This window comes from Benincasa hispida, chromosome 11 (genome assembly GCF_009727055.1).
Source record: "Benincasa hispida cultivar B227 chromosome 11, ASM972705v1, whole genome shotgun sequence".
NCBI classification, from domain to species: Eukaryota; Viridiplantae; Streptophyta; class Magnoliopsida; order Cucurbitales; family Cucurbitaceae; genus Benincasa; species Benincasa hispida.
This window is the reverse complement of record NC_052359.1, coordinates 44,669,011-44,690,782: the sequence shown is the minus strand read 5'-3', so window position 1 is coordinate 44,690,782 and position 21,772 is coordinate 44,669,011. Positions and strand designations below refer to the sequence as shown.

Below are 21,772 nucleotides of genomic sequence, written 5' to 3'. Positions count from 1 at the left end.
ACTTTTATATTAATTTAATTAATTAAACCTAAAAAATTACATTAAAAAATGAAAAAAATTGCAAAAACCGTCGGGACCGGACCAAATCTCCCACTAAAAAATTGTTTGCTCCGAAAATGGCCTGTCTCTTCCAGATCGCAAGTTTTATAATATGCCTAAAAACAACGGGCCCTAACAAAACAATTTGTAAAATATAAAGCGGTAAACAGAAATCAATCCCGAAAACATTCAATATGTGCAAAAACCACATTCATTAACATAAATTCAGAATTTAAACCGTACACACCATAAACTATGTTATTTCATTCCGAAAAATTGAAAAGTTGGGAACAAAAAAACCTGAATCTGATACCAATTGAAGGACTGTGAAGTTTTAAGTGGAAGCCGGAATCGGTCCCAATTCAAAATTTTATATAGTGTCTCTACATGCAGGTTTAAGTTCTTGGATGTTTGTTTATTGATTTTGTAGGTAAATGCTACTAAATGTCGAATAAAATACCTTAGATTTTATTAAAAAAAATAAATTGTTTGTACAATACAATTACAAACGACAAGATTCATGAGATTTAGGGCATCCCAACCGTTTGTGTCGTGGATAAACCCACTATCAAATTTAAATCTTTCAAGATGGGACAACTTCTACCTCTTTCTCTCAAACTATTTTTTCCTTTTGGTATAGCTAAAAATCCAAAGTCATTTCCAATATGAAGTCATTGAAAATATTGGAAGAAGGAATAATTGATTATTTTAACTACAAATTGCAAATAATGATACTTAAGCAAAATGAAAGGCTTAAATAATGACCCTAATTCCCCATTTGCTTAACACACTCCCAAACTGGCCATTAAACTTATTCTAAATTAGAACTCTAAACACCCTACCTTTAAAAAAACTAAAATTAGATATAAATAAAGTGAAAATACATATAATTTTGTTCCCTTTAAATGACAAATATAACCTTATCGTACATCTTACGCATTCTTCTTATACACCGCGTCATCTCAGCTTCAATGTCCATCTCCATCTCCATCTCCATCTCCATCTCCATTAAACCCCCACTGTACTTCCCAATTTCAATCTCTGCTCCAATTTCTATTCTAGGGTTTCTCTGACACTTCCAAATTTATCCCTCCCCTCTTTCCATCTCAATCTCCCAATTCCTCTCTTGATTTTCCCCAAATCCCCAACTTCATGATCGTACTCGACATTCTCTCTTCTCTGCCTTGCCAGCGCCTGCTACGTCCTTGAAGTCGAAGATTCCTCTTCTTTGATCCCTACTGTTCCAGATTGTTTCACGTCCGATTGGTACTTCGAGTTTTGGAGGATACCCATTTTTGTGATCTGGGCTGACTGGGGTTTTCGATTTTGAGGTATGGATGTCGATGGAGGCGGTAAGCGCGTTTTTCAGAGGCTGGGCGCACCTTCCGGAGATTCTAGGAATCAGAAGGTCTGTTACCATTGGAGGGCGGGTAAATGTAATCGCTATCCATGTCCTTTTCTTCACCGAGAGTTAAATGGCCCTCCACATGCGGCTTCGAATGGAGCTGCTAATGCTGCCCCGAAGAGGGGTCATGGATTCGCCTCTGATGATTCGAGTTTTTCTGTTCCCCGACGGAGTCCCAATTTTAGCGGCGGCTCGACGTGGGGACGAGTTCATGGTGGTGGCAATAAAATAGTTAGAAAGACAGAGAAGCTTTGTAATTTTTGGGTTCAGGGGAACTGTGGTTATGGTGATAAGTGTAGATACTTGCATTCTTGGAGTTTGGGGGAAAGTTTTTCGCATCTAACGCAGCTCGATGGGCATCAGAAGGCAAGTGATATGTGTCGAAAACAAACTTGAATTCCCATTTATGCGGAGAATTGTGATTGTCTTGTCCTAGATTTCTTTTATTGACTGCAAGTATGGGACTTAATATTTCCTTCACTTATACTTTTTATAGGTTATAACTGGGATTGCTTTTCCATCTGGTTCTGATAAGCTTTATACTGGTAGTAAAGATGAGACCGTCAGGGTCTGGGACTGCCAGTCCGGGCAGGTTCGTTGCCGACCTACACTTAAGTTGTCCCTGTTCTTATATCCTCCTCCCTCTCTCACACACACGTCTTTATTAGAAATATTATATCACTTAGAGTACTGTTTACTGTGAACATTGATGTACGCTAGTTCTGTTTCTATTCAGATCCGAGAGCAATTTTATTGATGAGAGATTACATGAACATTAACGTGATAATACTATATTTGGAAAGCTAAATCGCAATAAGCTTCTTAGGAACTACTGAAGGCTTAGTTCTTGATGTTTGTTAATTGGATGTCAGAGGTAGGCTGTGAGCTAAGAGTGACTAGATAGGTCATGTAAATTGACCCTTTCTCTGCATGCATTTTTATCATACTTTTTTTTAGTAGATTACTTGGTTGGGGAGTAGACAAGTAACTTGGTGGAAGGGTTTGGAGTGGGAAGGTAAATATCCACGTTTACTCATCAGTTTCACCATTATATTTTGCTAGTAAATAGGAGTCTTTCATTAATACTAATAGAACTCTTTCCAATTTTTAGGAGTCCTTTTGGGGCGTTGGCTCCTGTCTTGCCCTATTACCATTTTTCTCACGACTGATTTGGCTTTATCTTTAACATTAAATTTTTGGCATGTGTTTTTCTACACTTGGGCATTGAAAAGATTAATAAGTGCATGTTTGTGAATGATTTTAAAATCATTAAAATCACTTTTGCCATTTTTAAAATCACTCTAGAGTACACTTTTAATTACTAAAGTTAATTTAATATATTGAATTTTACACTTTTAAATGCAATTTTTATATCATCAAAATTAGTTTTGAAGAATTAAAAACATGTTTCATAGTCATTTTGAAAATGACAAAAGTGATTTTAACTATTTTTAAATTACTCCCGTACGTACCCTAAGTGGGTGTCTCATGAGAAACAAGAGGTTCTTTATTCAATGATGAAAGTGGCATACCTAACCTTTTTAATATATCATTGCACCGCCCCTTTGTTTTGTCCATGTTTAGAATGCTGGTTGTTTTAAAAAATATCACGAGGCTCATAAGAAGCTCCATGTAAGAGGGTTTCCAATGACATTCATTTGAGGATTTGTTTCCCATTTTGCAAATCCATCAAAGTGATTTCGCTAAAACCATCTAGGGTTTCATGTTGTCTTCAACTATCGTTGTTGTGAATTGTCTCTTTGGAGACATCTGATAAAATTGGAATTATTGTCTCATGATTTGCCAGAGGAAATGCTCTAGTTCTTGTTTTGTGAGGAAAGAAAGTAGTGTCATATTATTTGTTATATTATATATTTAGGTTTTTTTATCAAAATAATATTATAATCATTTTATCTTTTCCTATATAGAAGATTTATGTATATATTTCTTTGTTCTGTGTATACAAAAAATTATTGCCAATTTTTGTGCCTTGTGTTTAAGCCTCAAGGAACTACTGCACTTCAGTGTATTGTGAGCTTTAGAAAACACCGAAAGGGAGAATTCTTTGCCTAGGCAGTGCTAAGGCAAATGTACCCTAAGGAATTTTTATTATTGTTAAAGTATAGTGGATTGCTTTATCAAGAACTTTGAGGTTGGGGTTAGCACACGTAAGACGTAACTCTGGGTCTCAGTTACTGTTGTTCTTCATTTTTGATTTGGGGCAATTGTGCCTTACATTTAGATGTTCCATCTAGTTTTTTTGTCTTTATTTTTCCATCCAAATTCATGTCTTTTAGAATGTGGAGTAAGACATTATATAATAAAATTTGACGTGGAATTTTAGTTTTGAAACAAAAATGCAAATACTAGAAATTTGAACTTCCAACACCAGTTACCATTATCACCAATTATAAGGCTTCAAGTCAAGTTGGTGATGCTTTTATTTTTTTATTTTTAATTTTTTATTTACAGTTGAGTAGATTACTTCATTAGTAACTTTAGGGCTGGCAAACGCTACTTTTCTGTTGATCACTAATTTTCTGACGTGTTAGTATTTGACTTGTGTTTTCTGAAATATTTTGCATTTCTTTGCAGTGCATGGCCGTTATTAATCTTGGCGGAGAAGTTGGTTCCATGATTGCTGAAGGCCCTTGGGTATTTGTAGGCATACCTAATTTTGTTAAAGTGAGTTGGAATGAATCTGATATGAAATTTTATTTTCTGCTGTGCTGTTACTGTGTTATTTTACACAACTGATGAAGTGTATGTCTGTAACTGTGTTTTAGCCTATTGGATGTACATATCTTGCTCATTCAGGATATCCTTTAATACCAATGTATGGTGACGTGAACTAACTCGGAATTTTATATGATTTGAAGGCATGGAACATTCAGACTTCAGCTGATCTGAGTCTTAGTGGACCCGTTGGCCTAGTTTATGCCCTTGTTGTGGGCAATGATTTACTCTTTGCTGGTACACAGGTATTCTCATTACTTTTGAATTGCATCTGTGAGAATTTTAGCGATGAGCTCTCTTGTTTATTAACTCATCCCCAGACTGTAACAATGAGACAGCTGTCTCTTACTACCCTGACCATATGATACAGCTGTCTTTTGCTACCCTGAGTAATGATATTGATCGATAAGTTTGTTGTTTTTTATCTGCGGTAATCCTGTTTGAGGAAGAAAGTAAATTCTGTGGTTTGATGCTATTAAAGCTCATATTCGGGATGGGAATTGTGAATGAAAAGAAATAGAAGAACATTTCAGGATTCTTTTGTAGATGATAGTGTCCTATGCGGAGGGTCAATATTGTTTCAAAATGGAGCTTCATTTATAATTTTTTCCCCAAAAAATTTTCCTCCTTTTTAAAATTGTGCTTATTAGAATAGTTTTATGAAAAACTCCTTGATTTCTTTGAGGATGTTATAAAGTTATATAAACAAGGGAGACAATCAATTTATACCTCTAAACTTAGGGGTTGTATGATGTCAGTGAATCAATGTAGACCCTCCGTGATTAGTTTATAACTATTTAAGTTGATTTTATCTAAAATCAACGAAATCACCTAAATAAAATTATTCTTCCTGAATCCTACCAAAGTAATAAAAATTAGGGAAAATATCAAATTATACTCCTCAACTTTGGGGTTGTATCAATTAAAACCCCAAACTAATAATTGTATCAACTTAAACTCTAAACTTTCATACGTGAATCAATTTAGACTCTTTGGTCGTGATTTGTAGCAATTTTTGTTTGGTTCTATCCAAATTCAGCTCATAATCACCTAAATAAAATTATTCTTCTCCAAAATTTCCATCAAAGTAGTAAGAAAAATTATCACGTAATTCTTTCAAAATAAGTGAAGAAAAATAGAGGAAGATGAGTAAATGACAAATCACTTAAATATGATGAAAAACTGCTAATATTTATTTGATTCTTGCATTTCTTTCTAATTTACATTAACTATTTCGTGTAAAGAAGTCTTATACCCTTGTAAAGTTTATGTATTAATGGGCATGAATCAGAATTCTAATGGAGGGTCTAAGTTTATCCACTTTATGAAAGTTTAGAGTTTAAATTGACCATTTACTTTGGGTCTGTGCGTTTGTTGCCTCCCATGTGGAACAGGTTCTTTAGGATCTTTGGGATTGCGTTTGCTCATTATAGAGATTGTTGTTCGATGTTTGAGGATGTGCTTTTGAATCCTCCCTTTCTTGACAAAGGAACGGTTCTTTGGCAGTCGTCTCTTTTTTTTTTTTTTTTACTATGTGTGGGGCATTTGGCTGGAGAGGAATAATATAAATTTTTGGGAGGTCAAGCACTCTGGAGAGGACCTTTGGAATGTGATTAGGTTTAACTTATCCCTGGGAGTCTGTTAATATGCTTTTTTGTAATTAATTAGCATAGTATTGTTAATATTTTCTTTGGATTGGAGACCTTTCTTGTAACTGGGTGTGTCGGTTGTTTTGTTTTTTGGGCTTGTTTTTGTTTGCCCTTGTATGTTGTTTCATCCATCTCATTGAAGGTTAGTTTCTTATGGAAAAAAAATTGATACAATTCTTAGTTTGGAGTTTTAATTAATGCAACCCTTTAAGGTATAAAATTGATTTTTTTGCTAAAAAATATCAAAGGAAGACAGAGAAGATAGAAAAAACCACTAATATCCTTTTGGTTTTAGTTGTTCTCTTTAAAAATATGTTAGTCCCTTCATTTGAAAAAGTATACAAGTGTGAAAATTATGTATTAGCGGCTTTGAAATAGACTTCTGATTAGGGTCAAAATTGATTCATTTGTAAGCAATCAATGTTCTAATTGATACAATCAATAGTTTGAGGTGTTAATTGATACTATCTCCAATGTTTAGAAGGTATAAATTGAAATTTTCTCAAAATAATATAAAAATGTCATGAACTTGTGGCTTTTGAATTTTGGTGGCTATGCTTGCTTTGAAGATTGTACCATTTCTTATTTTCTCATGCGTCTCATTTTTGTATGGAAATGATTCCTTCTGATTGTTGTACATCCATGGATTTCACCTGGATATTTTTTAGGTTAAGTCTTCCAAGTTTAATCATAATGCTTACCCTTCCACACAGGATGGGTCCATATTGGCATGGAAATTTAATGTAGCAACCAACTGCTTTGAGCCAGCTGCATCACTCAATGGCCACACCCTTCCTGTTGTTTCTTTAGTCGTGGGAGCTAATAGGCTCTACTCTGGTTCCATGGACCATTCTATTAAAGTGAGTTGAATTCGAGTATGTCATCTTTTCTCTAGTTACAGTTTGTTTTCCTCTATCAATTTGATTCTTATTCTTATTCTTTTTCTTTTAGGTATGGAGTTTGGAATCTTTACAATGTCTACAGACACTGTCAGATCATACATCAGTTGTAATGTCTGTACTTTGCTGGGAGCAATTTCTTTTGTCGTGTTCACTAGATAAAACTATAAAGGTTTGTCTCATTTACATGCTGAGTTTCTAATACATGAGGTGGTAGCACTGTTCATGTTCAGCTACGACTAGAAAATAATGTAATGGTTCAACTTGTCTTACCCGCAGGTTTGGGCTGCTACAGAAAGTGGAAACTTGGAAGTAACTTACACGCAAAAAGAAGACCATGTACGTGTGGTTTTCTGTTTTCTTCGCTGTTATCAAAATTATTATTATTATTATTATTATTATTATTATTTTTGGATAATACACAACTTTATTAAAGAAAGTGTATAAAGGATGAGAATAAGTTACGCTTAGATGCTTTATTATTGCTGCCATTGCATATTTATTTGATCTAAAAAAGGCTGTCATCATTGGTGTGCACGTCACTGCCAGGATTGTCCTCAAATTCAGATGCATCTTCTTGGAATTAGATGGTGATCTAATTATATGAGTGCTTTTTTAGAACCAGTGTAAGGCATAGGATCAACTGATAGTATGGATCTGAAATGGCTCCTACTGAAACTGAGAAATGAATGACTCCTTTATCCTCTTTCCTTCATTAAAGGGGAAACTTTTTGCATTTTTAGAAATTTTGGCTTCATTAGTGATTATAGTTCCAACTCAGTTTATTTTGGTGTCTGGGACAGCCATTTGGAAACAGTGGGATGATACCCTCATTCAACATGTTCAATTCACTTACATGACGTGATGATGATCTTTTTCAGGGCCTGCTTACTCTCTGTGGGATGCATGATTTAGATGGGAAGCCTATTTTGTTATGTTCGAGCAACGACAACTCTGTTCGCCTTTATGATCTGCCATCGTGAGCATCTTTACCCATGTTTATTATGTTTCTTGTTTTGATTCTAGGGTCTTGATTTTCTCTCTGTTTTTTGTTCTTTTTTTTTCAAATGTATATTGAAAACAGTGTTTTGTTAAAATCCATACCAATTAGCGCCTGTCTTCTTGGTGATAGGTTCTCTGAGAGGGGTAAAATATATTCCAAGGAAGAAATTAGATCAATTCAAGCTGGTCCAGGAGGCATCTTCTTTACCGGTGATGGGACCGGGCAAGTGAAAGTATGGACGTGGTTGGCTGAACAAGCTGCGGCAGCGAGCATGTAACATGTTATGAGCAAAACATAACATAGTGTAATGTAATTTGGTCTTGGTCTTCATCAGCTTGGTCCGATAAGTTTATACCTTTTTTTTGGGGAGGGGATAGTTCTTTTCTAGTGTACAAGTTGCAGAGGCAGTTGAGGTTGAGAATGCAATTTTTTATTTGTTAGTTTTAAGTGAGAAGCAGCAGACCATTAAGAGGAAATTGCTACACAATGATCGAAGTGTCTGTATTTGCAGAGTGATGAAAAGTTGTATGTGGCGCATCAAGAAATATAGCGCTGAATAAGTTCCACAGCTTGCTTGCTAAAGAAAATTATTCCCCAATTCAATCCCTGCCTTTTTGTTTTGTTTTTATGTTGTCTTTGGGCTGGGGCATGGCTTGTCAAATATCAAGTGAAGGTAGAAAGAGGTTGAACAATTTTGGCCTTTTGCCATCTTTTTTAGGTTAGTTGCAAGCAATTAGGTCCCCATATAACACAATTTAAAAGAATAGATTTAGGGGATGTCATTCACAAAACCCTCAGATCTGGATTTTAATAGAAAAAGGGGTAATAAGTAGGGGGCAAAAATATTCTTAAATTTGCAAATTTTGCAAATTTGAGCAAAAAAAAAAAAAAAAAAAAAAGGTTCATTTCTGTATTTTTTATTATTCCAATTTTGTCCCGATTAGTGAATCAGCATGTAATCTGTAATAAACCTGTTATATGTGTACTTGACATGTCTTATGTATATTTTTAAGGTGTTAGGTGCTGTACTTTATGGAATTTTAATGCTGATTTTAGATTCCGTTTGCTATCTGATGGTGTGCTGCAACACACTACAGTAAGAGATAACCTGGAATACATTCCTAAAAGAGCTTTTATAATTTCCAAACTCCAGTTCTTAAGTAGGATCTAACATATGTTTATGAAAGTTTGAAGCATGTAATTAGCTCAAAATTTCCATGTTTAACTATAAGTCAAAAAGCTAAAAAGAGCATTATTCGACTGGTATAGTATTTGTATTATCAATCTTGAAGTCAGATATTTTATTCTTTTACCCCATATATTGTCCAAAAAAATGTCAAAAGCAAGCCAAAAGTGTAGGTATACACTCTTGTCCTTAAGATATGAGGTTACCTATTTCTATCATCTTTTTAGAACCAAAACTGATAACCCTCCTGAGGAGAGGCTTATTGTCTAGAAAGTTGAAGAATTTAACTATGGGGAATCTGACCCCTTTTTTCGCATTAAATAAAGTCTCTACTCTTACTTGTGTTTATTGCAATGAAGATCATCTCTTCAAAAATTATCCTTACAATCTGGCTTTATAATTTATGAGGAGATACAACAACAAGAGAGAGAAAAAAAGGAAAATATTTTCCATGTCACTTTGTCATATTAATAATTTAACATCCACGATTTTATTCAATATTAAATTTAAAAGTTTTTTTTAAGGGGAATAAACTGATTCTCAATAATTCAAGATCAAAAGAGTCAATATATTGACTAAATGTACCTATTCTTTAAAACTGAGGATACAAAGGATGTTTTTTTTCCTACATTTTAATTAAAGGCATTATAAGAAAGAAGAGACTAAGAGTCCCAATTGGAACTCCCCCATTAAATTTAATTTCGGTAAAAGCGAAAACAGCGGGAAGGTTACTTTAGTCAATTCAGTTACCAAAAAACATAGTTTAATTAATACGTAAAGATGACTTACTTGATAAGAAAATCGTATATTGATTATTGACTTCCTTGAGCTTGAACCATTTTTCACTATTATCCGATTTTTATAATATTCAATTATTATAATCATATAATAAAATATCTATATTTATAATTTCATTTGTAAAGAAGAAAAAAAGAATGTATATTAAAAGGGGAAGGACCTTCGCTTCCGCTCTGTCTCTGATCTGTCGCTCTCTCTCTCTCTCTGTTGCTGTTCCAAGTTTTGAACCTCTACGTCGGATTCTCTCTGTTTCAGGAGCATTGAAAGCTCTGTTCCTGTAGCCATTTCTTTCCCTCTTGGAGCTTTCATTCTCACACATTTCTCCGCCTGACTTCCGAGCTCGCTTTCATAATGAACGATCTTCTTTCGGTAATTTCTCCCCTGCCCAATTTTTCAATTTCTTTTTCTTTGTATTGAATTTTGTTGTTTTACAGATTGTTTTCTTTTTGCTCGATGATTTTGGAAGGTTTGATTTGTGGGTTTCGTCTTGAATTTGATCCAAGCTTCGTTTCGCTTTTCCGATTTGTTCGATCCACTTTGCTTTTCTTTACAAGATAAAGGAATTAGACGTGTTTTTGGTTGAATTTCGCTTGTGGTTGCTAAGTATAGTTTAGAGCTTGTGGAGCTTATGGGCGAGTTCAATTTGTGTATTCTAGACACTGCTCGAGGGCTTGGCAAAACATAATTCTATCTCTGGCGACCAACTACCCTGTTATCTTTTGTTTATCTACTGGTTAGGGAAAGGAGACGATGACATCGTAGCTCTTTAGTTCGCTACTTAATTTCCAATTTCTCTGTTGCTAGAAGTGATTTTTGACTTGTTACTATGTGTTTGTTGACTCCTCACTTCTCCTTTCACAAAAAAATTTCGTATTGTTCGTACACTGATTTATTTGGACGATTCTGTATGATAAAAATTAGATGGCTAGGTCAGGACATATAATTGAGAGCTTTTGGACTGAACCAAAGGGCGCAGAAAATGATTGGATGTTTTTGGTGTGACATTATCCTTTATCCAGTGTGTCCAATGTAGCCGTTGGTTCTGCTGGTTAACCACATTATGTGGTCATCAGGAGTGTCAGTATTTTGATTCTCAAAAGTTTATCAAGAATTGCCCGTTGATTTTAGTTTAGAATTGAGTAAAAGGAATTCTTCCATAAGATACCCATTTTCAGTTCGGGGCAAGAGCTTAGAATAGCATGGTCGCATGAGTGGATCGTTTAATACCTTGCATCATCATGGAAACTTTCTATAATGAACTTGCTTGATTAATTATTGTCTCCATTTCCAATTCTTTGTCTGTTGTTGTCTATATGGGGATGGTGAAGGAGAAAAATCTGAAAGTCTAAGTGCTAATGGTTGCTTCTTGGTTCTAGTTACCATTATCTCAGCTTTTTGTTCCCAGCCAAGCAAGAGTGAAGAAACAGGTTCAGGATACAATGCTTAGCTCCTTTCAAAATCTGATTTCAGGATGGAACTTTTTTTCTTTTTTTCCCTCCCTGCGGGGGTTCGGTTTCAAACTGATCTTGAGAACTCACACCTCCAGAGAAGGTGATTTAGGTTTTCCTCTGCCTTCCAACAAAGAATACAACAGAAAGTCCCACTAACAGAAGCAACATCCTCGTAAGCAGATCCAATGTGTTTAGGCGGCCAAGTAAGACTTGCCAAACAAAGAGCTTGACAAGGTGTTGTTAGAAGTTGGGAACTTGAAGGCTCATAACAAGGTGGTGTTAGCTAAATGGCTTTGGCGTTTCTCCCTTAAATCAGCTCTCTATGGCATAGGATCATTGTTAGCAAATTTGGTTGAGTTAGGTTCTTAGCTCTATTTGAAACTTAGAAGGCAATTTCTAAGAGCTTCCTTCGTTTGCTCATTTGGTTCATTGTGTAGGGTACATATGTACTTTTGGGAAGATCACTAGGTGGGAAATAGACCTCTTTGCTCTTTATTTCCTTGTCTTTACCACTTGTATTCCTTTAAAAATCATTTGGCTTCTGAGATTGTTGTTTGGTCAGGAAGCTCCCATTCTTTCTCTTTTAGGTTTCGTCGCCCTTTATCCGAGTGGGTTGTTCAAAGTGGGTAGTTTGAAACAAAGAGGAATTATTTGCTCTTTCGGGCTTGAGATTTCTCTTTGGCTTACTTATTTTGGTTTTCCATGTCCATCTAGTTTTCTTTAAATCAATGAAAAGTGTTACTCATTTCTTGGGGAAAAACAGATCTGGAGGTGGGAAGGGGTGTAGGATTTAACTAAATGTTTAGTTCCTAGTTGGTGCATCCTTTTTGAGGATTTTGGTTCTTTAATTCTTTTATTATTTATTTCAATTGGAGCACTTTCTTGTTTGCTTCATTGGTCTCTGATGCATCATTGTGCTGAATCAATTATGGGAAAGTTCAGTATAAAATGAAAGTTAACTGAAGACTTAAGTAAAAGGATATGTTTGAGCTTCACAGTGGAATTTTTATTTTGCTATGATATTTTATCCTTCATTGATGATTTGATATTGTATCTCAACATTTATTTCATTTTAGGATGTATTTACCTTATCCTTCTCATTTTAGGATGAATCAATTATGGGAAAGTTCAGTATAAAATGAAAGTTAGCTGAAGACTTAAGTACGAGGATGTGTTTGAGCTTCCCAGTGGAATTTTTATTTTGCTATGATATTTTATCCTTCACTGATGCTTTCATATTGTATCTCAACATTTATTTCATTTTAGGATGTATTTACTTTATCGTTTTCATTTTAGGATGAATCAATTATGGGAAAGTTCAGTATAAAATGAAAGTTAACTGAGGACTTAAGTACGAGGATGTGTTTGAGCTTCCCAGTGGAATTTTTATTTTACTATGATATTTTATCCTTCACTGATGCTTTGATATTGTATCTCATCATTTATTTCATTTTAGGATGTATTTACTTTATCATTTTCATTTTAGGATATATTTACTTTATCCTCTAATCAGATGTACCTGTTAAATCAAAGTTATAACTTTTTGCGGTTTTGGGAGAGATTTTGAATTAATTTATAAATGACCAAAATACAAACAAGGAAATTAGCTATTAAAATCTAAACTGAACAAAGATAAAATATTTTGCAAAGAAGGAATGAATCTACACTTTCATTAACTGAACTTGATAATGTTTTGCAGGATTCCTTTGAGATCCCTCGGGGTCGTCAACCTTCTAGAGGTGGAGACATTGAGCTAGGGTCAAATGTTCCGGCAAGTGGAGGGGATGGCTTGGAGGATTTCTTTAAAAAGGTATTTGAATAATCTCTTTTGCCTCTTATTGTTGAGCAAATAGTAATTTTGATGTTGCTATATAAGAATGTTTTCAATAACTCAACAGTTAAAGTGGATATGTTGTACTTGTGTTCTTTCATCTTTTCCAGGTCCAAGAAATTGAAAAACAGAATGAGAAGCTGGATAGGCTATTGAGAAAGCTCCAGGTATGAATGTCTATTATTCTACCTTTTGGCAATATTTGTTGTTGTTATTAGTATTATTATTATTATGAAAAAACCATTTTCATTAAGAAAAAAATGAAAGAATACAAAAGCAACAAAAAACCAGTCCATGAAAAGGTGGGAAACCCTCCACAAAAGGGACTCCAACTATGCAAAATAATACATATAGAATAATTACAAAAAGTCTTCGAATTAGAAGCCCACAAAGAAACATGATAATGTACAAGGGACCAAATCTTACAAGGATACCTCTCCGGACCTCTAAAAACCCTATTGTTCTGCACACCCCCACTGCCCACAAAATAGCACACACCCTTGCAAGCCAAAGAAATCGACCCTTCTCCCCTCCGAGCAGGTTGAGAAGGGACTCCTCAAGCAACGCTCCCACTTCTCTGTGTCGAGCCCCCGAAACTCCAAACGTTTGAAACAGAGTCCCAAACTGATCTAAAGCTAAATTTTTGTAGTATTTAGCGGGACTCGGTCAAACCACAGGGAGCCTAGTGATAGTTTCTTGCGAGCTAATTTTCGAGTGCCTAGTGATAGTTTGTCGCAAGCTAATTTTCAGGTTAAAGAGGTGGGGGGGGGGAGTGGTTTGGAAATGAAATAGAAGACTGTAGGATAAAGGCAAGAAAAGTAAAGAATAAAAGAGCGATCTCACTAAATGCTCTAGAAGAATAGATTAATCCAATTGTAATTTGATCATAGGAACTCAAAATAAAGCTATTTGAAATGCAAGCACACGAACGACATACTCAACTAAGGCAACTTATTCGAAAAGTCAACTTATTGGAAAAGCTAAACGATTGACCAATTATTAATTAAGACTAGTGCCTCAATTAAACTAAATGCCGACCTACTGGGCACGATGGTGTTCCATGTAAATCTAACATTTGCATTACGCTCAAAGGGTACTATACCATGACAATTTTTTTTTATGAGAAATATGAATCATAATTTTGTTGATAGTATGAAATTACAAAAGGGCAAAAGATGCCGTGAAGAGTTACATAATGCTATTCGAATGTGTAATGGAAGATGTAAGGTCGTAATCACAAAAGAAAGGAGTGAATTTACACCAAGTTGAAGATGTATACAAAAGGAGATCCAAGAATTGTGGAAAACCCTTCATTTTTTTTTGTTCGAATATGCGATGGTTACATTCATTCCAAACAAGCCAAAAGAAGACTTTGATGATGAAGGTCCATAGAGTTGCTTTCTCATTCTTGAAAGGATGACCAATGAGCGTCATATTCAAGAGAGTGGTTAGGTTGTTGGGAAACACCATAGGATAATTGAAGTATGTAAGGATTTTTCCCCAAAAATCGCTAGCAAAATCACAATACACCAGCTTGTGCATAATGGTTTCATAGCTACGGTGGCAAAGAACACACCAATTAGGAGCAAACATGATCCATGGGGCCGTTTTGATGAGGATGGCAGCTGTATTGATGCTTCCATGGCCGACTTCCCATAAAAAGAACTGGATTTTTTTTGGAATAGGGCCTTTCCAAATATTTTTATAAAGTGCAGCATTCGTACATTACCATTTGATGCAAGATGAATTGAGGGAGATTTTGTGGTGAACTTGGCAGATTTATCAAGGATCCATCTCCACGAATCCTTTACTGTATGGCTGTTGGGTGGCACAAGATGAGTGGATAAGACAGACCATTCAATAATCTCACTATCAATGAGGTTTCTTCTAAGACCAAGGTCCCACGCTTCATAGCTATTGTTCCAACATTGGGCTATGGTAGCTTCTTTTTTCATTGAGAGAGCATGAAGTCTAGGAAAGGCGTCCTTGAGTGGTGTGGAGCCAACCCAAGTGACATTAAAAAAGATGTACATTCATCGTTGCTAACAATGTGATTTGTATTATTGTGAATGAGGTCGCTCTGCCTAGCAATGTACTTCCATGAACTTTTAGCCAATCGAAACCGACTGCTGTGGTTAGAGAGAGACCATTTTTAATATCAATTAGGATTCTCCAAAGGGCATCTTCCTCAATATGATGTCTCCAAATCCACTTGGCTAAGAGACTCTTGTTTCTCTTTTTCAGTTCAATCAAATTGAGGCCTCCTTCAGCAGTAAGGAGCTGTACCTTTTGCCAATTAATTGAGTGAACACCTCCCTTGTCTTCGTGCCAATTCTAAAGGAAATTCCTGTGCATACATAGAGCAGTCCTTGTCACCAATCCTTCCACATGCCCATGAAATCTACAATCAATCGAGACAGGGAAAGAACCCTATCGAATCGACATCTATTTAGTTCTCTTTCCACATCGTGAGAATTCCACCAGCCGAGCAAATTGCATCTAAAGCTAGCCAATCCATCTGTCTTGAAATCGAAATTTCACCAACCTCTAATCAAGATAGTCAATCCTTATTTCCTACAAAATGACTATGCCCAAATTAGCTTTACTCAGAAGATCTTTAACAAGAGCTCTTTTATAGGCAATCCCTGAAGCCCCTCACCTTCCAAAGATGATCTTTATACTATGCCATGACAATCAATCAATTGGATAGCTGAATTTAATTAATGACTTCTTTTTATTCCTAAATTGGTCATGCAAATATGAATCCTGGAGTAACCAGCAAAGGCACATACATGATTCAATTCTAGCTACTTGGCAATCACAATATGAAATTGCAGATTATGCAACGGTTTTTAGCTATTAGACATGCATTTATGACTAGCGTCAATGCATTTATCCTCCTTAGAACGTGGGAAAATGAAACAGAGGAAGAAAATGCGGAAATGGAGTTAAAGGGCAACATTGGAGTAAAGGGTAGTGATGAAAGGGCCAATGAGATGACGTTACAAAGATCATCTCTGGAAGGTGAGGGGCTTGAGGGATTGCCTATAAAAGAGCTCTTGTTAAAGATTGATGATGGGAAATTAGATGTCAATTACTCAACAACTAAAATTCCGTGGACGCAATATGCGATGCATGTCCTTAATGTATGTGTTGATTATCATGCATCGTGGTCATGCATTTGAATGACTTTGGGTTAACAAATGTATGCGATGACCATGCGTCCTGTCACAAGTTTTCTTACGCTCACATCAAGTATAACGCGAACGCAAGTTTTTCGGGTGATCCGAGGTCGAACTCAGGGACTTGTAGCTAGATGAATGTGGTAATGTGCATGCGACGGTTGAATAAAAGAATGATGGAGGGGTTGCTAAGCTAACACTACTCCTACTCCTAACTAACAGACAATGCAATGAGAATATGAATGAGAGGTAGAAACACGACAACTCTTGACATGAAACAAATGAATGGGAAAACAGATAAAATGTGAGGACGTATTCATCGCAACCCTAAGCTTGACCTCAAGGGCAACCTCAGCCAACACAAGCTATGCGATCATGCTACACACACTTGAGCCTAATTCTAGGACGTATGCGATGTATATACGATAGTGTCGATAAGCCTATGCCAGCCTAAACCCCTATAACCCGCTCACGTGCTCTCGCCGCATGAGCATGATGGCCGCATGTCTCCACCATATCCTACTTCCTGGACGCATGCAATATCCTATCCGTAGGGTGCATACACTGTGTGATGGCAAACAGAGTTTATTCCTAAGTCTCCATTCTTGCTTATGCAAATCTAATCTAGCTCTTCCGAGCATCAATTCTAATCTAGCTCTCTTGAGTCTTAGGTTCTTTCTTTAGACTCTCCCGAGTAGCTCTAAAGGTACAGTGGACGCATACATAAGACAAGTTAACCACAAAAACTTGGCTGATGCAAGATTATTCCTATCTCTAGTGAACACTAACTTACATTACTTAATGCGACCAACCACTTACCCTCCCGGGTAGTTAGTTGTTGCGGACTTTACTCATAGACAAGCGCTGTGTTAGCTTCACACTAAGCAAATAAGGTTTTCTCACACACTCACTCAATGCACACCTCTCGGTGGTTTGCTACATGCTTCATATCTCTAATCCACATGACTAAGTGTGCGATACTCTAGCAATCTCACTAAGTGATGCAATGAAAGTTAAGAGTTGCTAAGTAAAGAAGATGGAGATGGAATCGAAGGAAACACAGAAATGCATTGAACATATAATGTATTAATTCCTTAATCACAAAATGTAATACAAGTCAAGGCTGCCGGTGGTGCTATGGATGGGCGGTGGAGCTGACTCTCCCGAGATCTAGCTCCGATCGAAGGCTCCGGTCGTCACTCGGAATGGAGGAAGGAGATGAAGGACTCTCAAGCTTTCTTCTCACGCATTAATCTGGATCGCAGGGGAAAACCCTGGATGAGTTGAAATTCTACTCATCGGCTTCTTTATATAGAGCTTGGATCGCCGACAGCATTAATGGACTGCTCTGATTCTGACATTCACGGCGCATTAGTCCTTTCTGAATCTCTGCGGCTAACGGCGTGGTAGGTGAAATGTCAACATCAGCTTTTGATTTTTCCAAGATGTACGTTGATGCGTTCATTCCACCAACCTTGTGTTAATTCCTCTATTATGCGTTATCGTGTAGCTACAATCGTTTAGTGACCGTATTCGCTTAATATCGCAACTTCGCCACGATGACCGCAATCGCTTGACGAGCGCAACTCCCATGTGATGGACGCATACGGCTGATTACTGCAACACCCATGCGTTGATCGAACGCGTTCGCCTTTGCGATGGAGAGTTTTTCCGCATGCGGTTGTCTATGCGATAGTCCGGTTTCCGCGTTTGCGTCCACTTCCTGCGTTAGCTACAAAAATAGACCATTGAACGCATAATGATGCATAATAGTGGGTTAGCCGAGATTCATCATGCTGATCAACGCAAACTCATTTTCTCATGAATTCCTAACATAATTGCCGCATATTTTGCTTAACAGCCTTTATAATTCTAAATAAAAGGCCTAAGATAACATGCGTTTCTGCATGTCATCAAAGATCTTCCGAGTAAAGCTAATTTGGGCATAGTCACTTTGTAGGAAATGAGGACTGACTACCTTGATTAGAGGTTGGTGAAATTTCGATCTCAAGACAGATGGGTTGGCTAGCTTTAGATGCAATTTGCTCGGCTGGTGGAATTCTCATGATATGGATAGAGAACTGTATAGATGTTGTTGATTAGACAGGGTTCTTTCTTTGATTGTAGATTTCATGGGCATGTGGAAGGATGGGTGGCAGGGGTTTATGAATCGAGCTCTATGTATGGTAGAAAGGACTTTTGGTGGGAACTTAATGACTTGGCGTGGCTATGTCAAGGCTGATTGTGCTTGGCAAGTGATTTCAACATGGTTAGATAGATAAGAGGCTAAATGATACCAGAACCAATAGATGTTTGAAAAAGTTCAATCATTATACTTTAGAGAATAACCTGATGGCCCCTTCTACCAAAGCGAACATAGCTTAACTAGCTTAACCAGCATACAAATGTGTTAGTGACCAATGGGTTTGTGATTCGAATCCCTGTTCCCCAATTGTACTAAAAAAAACTTGATTGACCGTCCCATGGTTAATGTTGCCTTTCCCTAGGCTAGAATGGGTGAACGAGTGGCGGCTTTGAGGATGGATAGATTCTTACTTTCAAGGAATTTGGTTGCGACCTTTAAGGATTATAGATTGGAAAGACTACACCAAACCCAGATCACTTTTTGTTAGCTTTATATATGGGGTGTTTAGATGGTCCCTGTCCCTTTAGATTTGAAAACATCTAGTTGGAGGATCCAAATTTTAGGGAAAAATAGAGGAGTGGTGGGCCGAACAAATTCTGAATGGATGGACAGGCTTTCGGTTCATGAAATAGCTCAAAATCTTGAAACAAAGTGTACGGAGATGGAATAAAGGAACTTTTGGGAATGTCTTTGATAGAGAACAAATCTCATCCATCAAATTGAGCAAATTGATTTAACAGGAACCATCCAGATGCATCTTAGGAGTGACTGAAAGCTTATATTCTTGAGTTAACTTTGAGTGAATGGAGATTGATGAGCCAAAAAGACAAAATCAAGTGGTTAAAGTGGGCCTCGGCCATGAAAAATAGAGCATGCATACTCTTGTAAGTGAGGTTGAAATACTCCTATTGACGGAGGAAGAAATTATAGAAGAGATTCTACACTTCTGTAAGAAAGTTTACATGATTGATGAGGGCTCTCAGTTTATAATTAATGGGATTGACTGGGTTCGGATCGACTCAGGGAAGATCGAGATTAGAAAGACCTTTTAGTGAGGAGGCAATCTTCAAAGCCATCCACAAGATTGGCAGGCTTGAATCCCCATGCCTCAATAGTATGACAGGGGAATTCTATAGAAAATGTTGGAACTTCTTGAAGCTCGGTATTGTAGAAGTATTGTTTGATTCCTAAAAAGAAGAAAGCCTCCAAAGTTGGAGACTTTAGGCCCATAAGTCTGATTTCCTCTCTTTAGAAGGTGATTGCAAAGGTCCTTGTGAAAAATTGAAAGAAGTGCTTCCCTACACCATTTGTGACTTGTCAATCCCTAAGAAGCATAGACACCAATACGGATACGATCAGATACGACAATTCGTTAATTTCTAAAAAACTAAGATATGGATACGTCTAAGGATACGTCATTTTTATTTTTATTTTTTCATATATATAAATTTAACCATAAAGAAAGATACTAAAATGTAGTCCAAAACATAAGATATCAAATTAATAACATAAAAGTTCTTAGTACAAAGACAAACTAAAGAAACTTGAAATATTATCACTTTGTCCTACCACAAAGTTCTTAGTATAAACCAAATTAGTAACATAAAGACTAGAAAATAGAAAAACTTGAAACACTCAAATCTTAAATCACCATAACATCATCATCATCAACATCATTATCACTTTCACCAACACCATGATCTCCCAAAACATCAGCCTCTAACTCTGGTTCATCTAAAGATAAATTGGCTACTTCCAACATACCAACATCTTCAAAAGAATCAAAACTATCTCCAGCAATGTCCCATGCTTTAGTCTCTCCTCTTGAATATTCTGGAGTACCCCTTGACAAAAGGCATAGATTGCTGTGAATATATACCAAATCTTCTGCACGTTGAGGTGTCAACTTGTTCCTTTTGAGAGAGAGAATAAAAGAGTATGTGCTCCAATTTCTCTCACAACAGGAAGAGGAAGAAGGTTGCCTGAGTACTTTCAATGCAATTGGTTGAAGCATTGGGGCATAGACACCATGAGTGGCCCACCAACTTATAGGATCAATTATACATCTTTGAGATATGGAATCAGGGTCACTGAAATCTTTAGATTTGGTAGAAAAGTTTGCAAACTCTATGTTCACTTTTGCACGATCCTCAAGGTCACTAAAATATTTCTTAAAATACTTCATCCTCTCTCGAGATAGTTCGATATCTTGGTGTGGGGCCACTCGATTAGGGGACTCTAAAAGCCATTCTTCACTATAGTACCTAAAATAGATTCAGGTTAGAATATAATATAGATAATATATATATATATATAAAGAAAAGATAAACAAGATAGTGTAATTAAGTACCTCAGATTCAAGGAGTGTGCTAAACAATGAAGTGGAGTATTGTTTTTATTCTAGCAATCAATGAGAATATTATAAACCACGTCATAAAAAGAGGAAAAGTCACTAGGTTCAGATCCTTCATGCTTATAAATAGTTGCCTTCACCTTTACAATCATTTCATCCCACATATCATACACCAAATGTAGACAAGGTGCATCTGTATCACAAGCTCTAATCATGTCATAGATAGGTATAGTGAAGGCAAGAATATAATCAATTTTGTCCCACCATAAGTCGTTAAGCACCAAATCCTTCACACGCCTTGCCTTTACCACATCATCTTCCCTATAATTTGCCCATTTATCACTGATGACCATGGCTTGTAAACCACTTGTAATAAGTTTAAACCTCTTAAGCATGATGATACTAAATGCAAAGCGTGTTTCAGCCACAGAAAGAAATTTCAGATATACAAATTCATTAAACATGGCAAGCTGCATCGAATGATTCATAATAAAATTTTTCACAAACATGACTTCACTAGCATTATCAGAGATCCAACTGCACTCCTTATACACAAGTTGGTTGTTTTCAACATTTTTAGCAGCACATATATTCTTCAAAGCAAGGTTCAAGGTATGCACTACACATGGTGTCCATACAATCATGGGAAATTGTGATTCGATAATTTGTCTTGCAGCTTTGTAATTAGGAGCATTGTCAGTTATCACTTGAATCACTTACTCATGCCCAACTTCATTAATAACTTCTTTAATCAAATTTGCAATGAAATACTTGTCTTTCCAGAACAATCCATTGACTTTAGAAACATAGGTTGTCGTTCTGAAATTGCCATAAAATTGATCAAAGGCCTCCTTTGTGAGTCACTCCATCCATCACTCACAATACTCACCCCTTTAGTACGCCATCCATCTCGAATTGAAATTAATAACCGCTCAATATTTGTCTTTTCTCCTTGAAGAAGAGTCGTCCTCAACATATTATTATATCCAGGAGGCAAATATCCTGACAACAAATGATTTGCTGCATAAGAAAATGCTCCTCTAAAGTGTGGATTTCTCGCTAAATGAAATGGCAAATCAACGGAATAAAACATT

At 36.4% G+C, this 21,772-nt stretch overlaps 2 protein-coding genes across 3 annotated transcripts in view; both read left to right on the top strand.

Annotated features, from left to right (window-relative positions):
- Positions 1 to 989: 989 nt before the first annotated feature.
- On the top strand, positions 990 to 8,351 carry LOC120091268 (zinc finger CCCH domain-containing protein 48-like). Of its 2 annotated transcripts, none has more exons than XM_039049223.1 (9): positions 990 to 1,810; positions 1,941 to 2,036; positions 4,040 to 4,129; positions 4,324 to 4,425; positions 6,498 to 6,689; positions 6,781 to 6,900; positions 7,008 to 7,067; positions 7,610 to 7,707; positions 7,861 to 8,351. In XM_039049223.1, the coding sequence occupies exons 1-9, from the start codon at positions 1,373 to 1,375 to the stop codon at positions 8,006 to 8,008; spliced, it is 1,344 nt and encodes a 447-aa protein (XP_038905151.1). In that variant the 5' UTR covers positions 990 to 1,372; the 3' UTR covers positions 8,009 to 8,351. The 2 variants fall into 2 exon arrangements, with proteins under 2 accessions (XP_038905151.1, XP_038905152.1); XM_039049224.1 differs by having other exon boundaries at positions 991 to 1,810; positions 6,543 to 6,689.
- Positions 8,352 to 9,850: 1,499 nt separating this feature from the next.
- The window catches only part of LOC120091254 (syntaxin-132-like), a 34,168-nt gene continuing 22,246 nt past the window's right edge, over positions 9,851 to 21,772 (top strand). Inside the window, exons 1-3 of the mRNA XM_039049203.1 lie at positions 9,851 to 10,084; positions 12,866 to 12,976; positions 13,108 to 13,164. Of these exons, the coding sequence (XP_038905131.1) occupies positions 10,067 to 10,084; positions 12,866 to 12,976; positions 13,108 to 13,164 (186 nt within the window). The 5' untranslated portion in view covers positions 9,851 to 10,066. The remainder of the gene's footprint in view (positions 10,085 to 12,865; positions 12,977 to 13,107; positions 13,165 to 21,772) is intronic.